General features: G+C 37.9%; 1 protein-coding gene across 1 annotated transcript; it reads right to left on the reverse strand.

The window, feature by feature from the left end:
* Positions 1–1,755: 1,755 nt before the first annotated feature.
* LOC139121006 (interferon-induced protein with tetratricopeptide repeats 2-like) lies at positions 1,756–4,638 on the reverse strand. Its single transcript, XM_070685584.1, has 3 exons — positions 4,511–4,638; positions 4,226–4,347; positions 1,756–3,871 (listed from the first exon to the last, which is right to left on the reverse strand). The coding sequence occupies exons 1-3, from the start codon at positions 4,629–4,631 to the stop codon at positions 2,666–2,668; spliced, it is 1,449 nt and encodes a 482-aa protein (XP_070541685.1). The 5' UTR covers positions 4,632–4,638; the 3' UTR covers positions 1,756–2,665.
* Between the last annotated feature and the right edge of the window lie 3,816 nt (positions 4,639–8,454).

Here is an 8,454-nt window from a genome sequence, read left to right on the forward strand (position 1 = left end):
CATTTTAAATGACCAAAACATATTCAGGAAAAGGTTGGCGGTCACAGAGTGATTCAATCTAGTCTTACAGCATCTATGTATTACTGGGCTTCGTCTGCCTTTTTGTAAAAATACATTACTCATATAAAGGTTGACTTAGTAACTAATCTTATGTTCTGTAGAGTCTCAAACTGTTGCAACGTAAAAATTGCATGTTGTCTTTCATAATTAACTGTTATCGGGAATAAAATTGTCACAGCACAATGGTTAATATGTCCCCTAATATTTTCCCGATCAATTAAAACTAATGATTCGTATCATGAACGCAGTACCATCATTGTAGAGTGAATGTAATCTTCAGAATCATCGTACGTCTCGCGTTCCATATGATTCATTGATAACTTGTTGATGACATCGCAAGCCGCAAAGTCATCGTTTGACTGAAAGTGAACCAGAACTATATTCAAATTGAGTCAATGACAATTCCAGGTTTAAAAATAATCAAATTACATGCTTTACTGTTACATAGGAAATACTATTGATATAAAATTATGAATAAAAATTGATAAACCGCATCACAGTGATTTAAGTATATCTATGCGCCGTTCGATGATAGAAATTGTTCCATTTTTCGACAGATTTTCATCTAATATGGAAATAAAATATATGATTGTTATTTGTATGAAAACCCAAAAAATTGGCTTGAAAACTTTGTAAGAGAGGCATGTAATAAAAACATTATAGCCTAAACGAGGGACTATGTACCCATGAGGCTTGAGACCATTTGCATGACGTAAGGAGGGTAAATGGTCACCTGCCCTCGGGCACATAGTCCAATGTTTGAGCTATATTACATATGATTTACATAGTTACGTCGTTGGGCAGCTTACTCATGAACGAACAATATCAACAAACAGACACGGACTCATATCAAAGTTTCAACAATATGCCAACAGCCTGCTTGTTCGTATTAGCCACGCCTGAATTCGGTTAGACTCAAAAGAATTTACGAGGTGTTTGAAGAGAGAATGGAGTACAAAGTACATCCTACTTTGCCCATCGTTCTGTATATGTATTGCATGGAGCGATAACAAACCGTGGACGGTCAGTATGGAGTACAGACAATATGTTAAAATGATTTGTCTCCACTACCCCACCGTCCGACGATTTCCGTTTTAATCAACGCAACAACACAGATTTAAAAGGAAGCTAATGACATCAGTATTTGTTCACAGTAACATAAAAGCAAGAATCTATAACATACTTGACGTAGGGGGAATAAGGAGGACGAGAAAGAGACCAACTTGTACGTTTAATTCCAACAAGTGAATGGAGGGGGTTGAGAGTGGAGAGCGCTATCGACATGGGGAAAAAACCACTGTAATGGATAGCCATGTATTTTGCCTAGTCTTGGTACATCAAATACGGCCGAGAGGAATAGGAATAGCGATGTGTTTCTGGTAACGCACGGCCCCTCGGAATAAAGACCAGGTAATAGGTGTTTACTATCCGCTCTCTTTCGATTCTTTGCTAGACTTTATCGCCCTTGTTCCATTGTAAAACACCACTGTAGATTCGAATTGTGTTACTGGGTGTCGGATTATTGTCACATATTTTAGAATTTGGGATTACAGAGGCGAATTCCGACTTATTGAAACGGACATGGGTAGGATGAGTATCAAACTAGCATGAGTAGTAAAGTGCACAGCATAACGCATGGCATCTAGTCACCTAACGGAAACATCTCAGTCAAAGTTAACAAAACGTAACATTATTGAAGTCATTTAGCGTTTTTATTTTAGCAATTTACATATTTGTATACTTAATAACCATTGGAATTAATCTGTGGTGCATATTGTTCATGATGTTAATCATAATACTTTCAATTCAGTTGCAAACATGCGGGAACAGTTTAAATTTACAGACAACTGTAATACTATAATGTATATACTCAAACGCGTGAGCATTTCAGTTCATAACTGGTCTGCTAAGGAGACTAGATAACACTACAGTATTCTTGATTGCTGCTCACATGGATAATAAAATGAGTCTTCAAAGTTGAAATTTTATCGAAATTAGTAGACATGTATATGCTTTAAAACCCCTAACATTTGAAAACCATTTTGATAGTGTTATTAATAACACGATTTTGGAACTGATTTGCGGTAATTGGATGTTGAAGTAATGTCGTTGAAATCTGCAAATGTAAGGCCATCTGCTTTTCTTTTTACGTTACACACTTGTTTTTATGAGTAATTTGTAATATTGAGACATGGCATTCAGCTATTAGGGCACCTAACATTTTTGAGAAATATGAAAAATATGATTATCCAATTATCCCAAATTAGTTCCAATCGTGTTTAATGGGAATGAAACTCATGTTAGAAGTGAGTGAAATACCATGATCATTTACACCATTTACGTAAGTGAGAAAATTCACATTAATACAATTATCATTGTGAATAAAACTCATTTTCCAGAAAAAGTAATAACATTACACATCTACACACATTATCAAACACCACCTGGAACAAAAATACTACTCCAAGCAAAATCATCAACTTTTGTCATAACATTGTATAAACATACAAACACTTTTTAAGTTGGTAATGACATCGTTGTAACGTTAGTGTTTATCTCAATTTGCTCAAATTTCATCATCTCTCTCACTGGTTGATCTGTTGAATCATGGCTTATGCAGATGATCTTTTAAGCGGGAAATTCCACGTGCCGCCCTCTTAGCACACCAATACTGAGTACCCTGGTCGATGGCTAATTGGTAGTATTTCAAAGCCTCACTGTATTGCTCCAGGTGTTGCTCACAAAATTCTCCCAATTCAAAATATGCAACGGATATCCAATAAGGGTCACGATTTGTATTTATATCAAAAAGATAGAGTCGATGGGCTTCTGCCATGTTTCCCATTGCTATCAATACCTTTTCTTTGCCACGAGAGGCCCATGGCAAGTGACCGTTTGCAACTTTAATTGCCTTGTCATAATATTGAATCGCCTTCTTCAAGTAGTTTTGCTCGATATCAAGCTCAGATTCGTTAGCGTATCTTTCTTTGTATGCATCTCCGATGAAACAAAGCAAATATGTGTTGTTTGGCCATGCTTCGAGAGCTTGTTCCAATACTTTTATAGACATTTGAAATTTATGTAAACCTACATAGACGGCAGCTGCAAGGCAAGCAACGGTTGGCAACGTGCGATTCAATTTGAGTGCATCAATGATCGATTCAGCATCGTCATACTGCTCCCTATCACAGAACAAGCTAGCAAGCATTGCCTTTGCAAAACAGTGGTTGCTGTTATTTTCTAGAACATGTTTGTGTAGAGTTTCTTCCCTATCTAATACCGAAGATGCGTCGGTACTTAGGGGTTCTCCATACAAGCGATGCTTCTCAAAGTATAAATTGTATCCAGACCAATATAACCAATCAGTATGGCAAGGAAACACCGACAAAGCTCTATTAAAGCAGGCAATACCGATATCACATGTCTTCTTAAGAAAATATGTAAAAGCTATTCCCTGGTGACCATACACGAAGGCTTTCTGGCTCTCATTTAACTGAACATCAAATACCTGTGTTATATTTTGTAATGTTTTATCTACCATATCCATTCTACCTAACATGAAGTATACCCAAGCTATGTTACCAAGAAGTATGAGTCTATCCCCTAGGGGTCCATCGTTGTCACTACAGTTGTCAATATCTAATTGGTTGTCTGAGAGGGCATCCTCAAACCATGATAGAGCGGCAAATTGATCTCTGTCTTCCATACGTCTGATTTGGGTCACATGCAGGTAACCAAGCATTGTTTTATGTGCTACCAAAGTCAGTTCTGTATTGGAGACAAGATTTTCTTCAGCACACCCAATCATAGTCTGTAAAAATAATCATTTCCTCATAATTCAATTATTATGACTGGTCAATACTTGAAGCTAGATACTTATTCACCATTAGGCTTGAATTCAAATCCCAGTCATAAAATCAGTATTGAATATTCTACATTTAAAGAGTAAAAACAGTAAAACTGTTTCCTGCTTTTGTAGTACAGGATCGTCAGTTGGTCCACCTTTTCCTATCAGGCAGTATTGAAGTGATGGAATGTTAGGAAGATATATAAATATGACATTTGACGTCAAAAGAAATTATCCTCATGTAAGGGTCACGATTACAGTGACCCGTTTCTTCATGTCTGTCCATGTCAGCTAATTTGTTTGCTGTGGTTTACTTACATGAAGAGCTTCATCCGTCGATTCTTCCAAGTTCCAATTGAAATAACAGGGCAATGTTTTTAATATTGCTTCATAAGAACTTTTGCTGGTGGCTGTTCCAAGTTCATACTTGAACGAGAAATCTGATGATGAAGAATAACGCTGATAGTTAGCATTTACCTTAACTTTTAGCGATAAAAAGCGTGCACGTGTAACCAGAACTTGTCTGCCTTTTGTGAATCATGTAAATAACGTAGGTTAGCATTCGCACTTTGGCCATGTTCCAGTCGTGTACACAATATTTACCTTCAATCATAAGGTCCGAGTAAATCGAAGTTTTTGACTTCGTCTGACTGATATTTCTATCCATGTTGACCACTTGCCCGAGAGAAATCTTTGTCTTCGTTGTCTTTAATGTACCCGCCATCTCCTTTCCAGTGCTTAAATGAAAAGAGGAGGAAATTTCATTGATACATTTATATCTTGTAAAGTGATATCAGTAGAATCGTCCGGAATATAATTTGCAAGGGACCATCCGAGAAAATACATCAGACGTCCGACAATATAGATAATTTGAATAATCGGTCAATTACGTCACACTTATTTGAAACAGAAATACATGTAATAAATGCTGTACTCTTCACCATGATCAGCTGCATGATGACATCCCATACAAAATATTTTGAAAAACGTAGAAGAATCTTTCCTTTCACTGTTTGAAAATAATGCTAGTTTGATATCATTTTGCTTTCCAAAATTAGCGATAAAGATGCATAAAGACTGTACAATCTCTACTTGGTCAAAAATATTATTTCTGGAAGCGTCAAAACGCAAATGTATCGATAAAAATCATGCAAAGCTTTGAGAAATATTAGCTCGAGATTATTAGCGATTCTGGACGTCAACCTCTGAGCAATTAATGTTATGTAGAAGTGACTCAATGCATAAAGGTTGCACTTAAAGCCACATGATTTGCAAATGTACACGGTTGTTCGTGTGTTTATCTTTCTGTTCTATGATGGTACTTCGAGGGATAAAGTAGACTTGCTTAATCTGTGAGCAGAGAGGAGATATATACCAATACAGAGTAAATTGAAGGAACATATAGATTTCAGTGTTAGTGGTATACTTTTGCGTACAAGTAGATCGTTGGGTGAACGCGATGGCCAACAGTATCTCTTGCCAAGACAAGCTTAGCGACGGAGCCTATCCAGTGGCAAAGGTTACTTATAGGTCACTTGAGGTGCACAACCAATGCTAAAATTTCAGTTGCCATTAGAATATACGGCTAGTTCTCAATCGGGCCCGAACCCACAACACACGGCATCAGTCGCCTAGCGGAGAGGCCATAGACAGAACCGCTCGGTTAAATCACCACTCCCAAAAAAGAGTGGTTCAATAGCCGGCTAAGTTGTTACATTTCTCTGACTGAGACCGCTCCACACGTTGTAGAGCTCGTGAAGCACTCAAGCACGCATGCCCACCATCACACATTACACACACAAAACCTATAGAAGCGAAGAAACGAATTCATCGCTTTAAATTGGCGAACGATAACCTCGGGGACAATTCTGTCCACCAGCAGAGTTACCAACCCAGTTTAGAAAATACGGCTAGTTCTCAATCGGGCCCGAACCTACAACATGCGGCAACAGTCGCCTAGCGGAGAGGCCACAGAGAGAACCGCTCGGCTAAATCTCCACTCCCAAAAAAGAGTGGTTCAAATATTGACAGAAATAATCCGACTGTCTTCAAAATCGCCTTCTTTAATGTTTTACATTGCAAAAAATCTCCTTGACCATTATTCTAAATATGGCCGTCATGGTACTTATTTGGAGATACATAAATAGAGGCCCGTAAGAATTACCTAAATTCAACACCAAGTGTTATATATTTGGGAGGCAGAAATGGTGGCCTTATCAAAAGCCAGAAAACGCTGAGGGGCTTAGCATATTTCTAAGTAAATATTTTGTGGCTTACACGGAACGTGCAACGTCTCAGATATTCCAAGTTTACCTATAAGAGAAGAATTCTTCCCAAACGCTCAACATATAACAAAATATTACCTTACTTCGTGCATCGGTGCTTCACAGAACTGGACACTTCACACTTGTGTGGCTCGATAGCAAAGGTCCAACGTTTAAGTCACGATTTGTGAATGTGACCTTATGCTGAATATGCAGATGTTGACCGTACCTATCTATATAACACTTGTTCTTTGGTCATACATGTAACTACCCACGCGACTTCCAGTCTCGTCCCAATTAAAATATAAATTTTTTACTATAACCCAAACGAGATTCGAACCCCCACACACTCACGTTTCGTTTGTAACAAAGTCAGAACCGTGGATAACTTTGTAGTTTTAGATGTCATTAGAGAAAAAGATCCTTCACTTAGGAAACTAAAAAAAGACGGGGAAAGCCTATTTAGGCGGTTTCAGATGCAGTGAAACAACGGTTCTAGACTTGTCAACTGTCAGAACTTGATAACCGTTGAAAGTATAGCATAAAGCCTTAGAAAACATTGCTACGTTTTGCAGCTCCTCTCAAGAAAGAAGGTTCAGTGTCAATAAAATTGTCCTTGTTATAGACGATGAAGTTTGCTTTCACAAAATAAAACTTGCAAACAGAATATAATAGTGTTATATATTTGGGAGGCAGAAATGGTGGCCTTATCAAAAGCCAGAAAACGCTGAGGGGCTTAGCATATTTCTAAGTAAATATTTTGTGGCTTACACGGAACGTGCAACGTCTCAGATATTCCAAGTTTACCTATAAGAGAAGAATACTTGCCCAGCGGGTTTGACATTTATACCTACGCTAGGTGACTGCGTGCCGTAGCTTTTGAGTTCGAATCCGATCGAAAATTGTACTATTCTGTATTAAATATTTTCGCTCTTGATATATGATGTGATTTTAGTTTGCATGGTGCTTTTTTCAATTGTTTGTTGCTAATTAAGTATCCAAGTAATTTTCTAACAAAGCTGTAAGGCTCCTTCAGAAGTCTATTGTCTACTGTTTATTGTTTGGATGTTATTTATGTAAAGAAGCGTCATACACAGTATCACGAGAAACAATGACATTATTGAAGTCGCTGTGGCGGCTTTACTGGAGTCACATTCACGACAGGTCCAAACTTCCAGACCTAGGGGAGACGTCATTATTTTCGGTTGGGGTCGGAGGAATGTGAGGGGGTCACTCAAAAACTTTAAGGAGGAGTTGCTCAAAATGTGGAGACGAAGAAGGGGGGTTACTCAATTTTTAGTGCGAAATAAATTGAAACACCTCTCAAATTGCACCATCGCACACATCAATTTCTCAAATGTTTCACAGGACCTAGGACAAAACTGAACTGTTGTGAATTAATCATTCATTATCACAGAAACAAATGTCATTTTAATTGACTTCAGTTCAATAACCATTTCGACATTTAACCATACCAAATTCAGGCTTTTCATTAGAACCTGGCAGCTGGAGAAATGACACAAGAAGGTCATCGATTTTCCATTTCTGCATATTCTTTTGTCTTCAATCTCTGGCAAACTGAGAACTGTTTTTTTTAAATGTATTGTCATTGTTTGATGGTTGAATATTGTGACTCAACCAGTGATCGTGCAAAAAAATTAACATAAATATCAGTTTTCAATGTAATTTTCAAACAGTTTTACCGAGTGCAAAATACATTGAAACATCTCTCAAATTGCACCGTTACACACATCAATTTCTACAAAATGTTCGATACGAGAGGGAGCCCCCTTCTCTTGTTCTCCCCTCAGGGTGTTCTAACAGTTTTACTTGGTAAAAAGGTAAATTGAAAACACCTCTCAGATTGCACCAAACTGCACCAATGCACGCATCAATTTCTCAAATTTTCCATGCAAGATAGGGAACTGCCCCCTCTGACGCTTTCCTTCTCAGCCTCGCGAGTGTTGTCCCCGTGTGCTTTAAATATGGCTGGATACTGGTTATAGCGTGAGCTTAATTATATCTGCATTTTGCTGTGACTTTGAATTTCGTTTTGATGATTTCACCTTTTTTCAACCACCATGAGATAACCGATGATAATCTGGCAGGGTACATAAGGATTTAAAGGTCTTTACTATTGCTGTATTTTGTAAATTTTACAAATACAAGTATTGGTATTTAACTTTTCTAAATGGGGGGGGGGAGTCAAAATTTCAGAAATTGAAGGGGGTTACTCAAATTCGTCATGGTCGGCAGTGGGGTACTCGAAGCTTCGGCGTTTCC

The sequence above is a fragment of the Ptychodera flava genome, chromosome 21 (genome assembly GCF_041260155.1).
Source record: "Ptychodera flava strain L36383 chromosome 21, AS_Pfla_20210202, whole genome shotgun sequence".
Classification (NCBI taxonomy): domain Eukaryota; kingdom Metazoa; phylum Hemichordata; class Enteropneusta; family Ptychoderidae; genus Ptychodera; species Ptychodera flava.

Excerpts from the sequence above, each read along its gene's own strand:
- LOC139121006 (XM_070685584.1), bottom strand. The coding sequence starts at position 4,631 with ATGGCGGGTACATTAAAGACAACGAAGACAAAGATTTCTCTCGGGCAA. Across the intron at positions 4,348-4,510 it reads CTCGGACCTTATGATTGAAG|ATTTCTCGTTCAAGTATGAA; the intron begins GTAAATATTGTG and ends CTTCATCATCAG. Across the intron at positions 3,872-4,225 it reads CGACGGATGAAGCTCTTCAT|ACTATGATTGGGTGTGCTGA; the intron begins GTAAGTAAACCA and ends TTATTTTTACAG.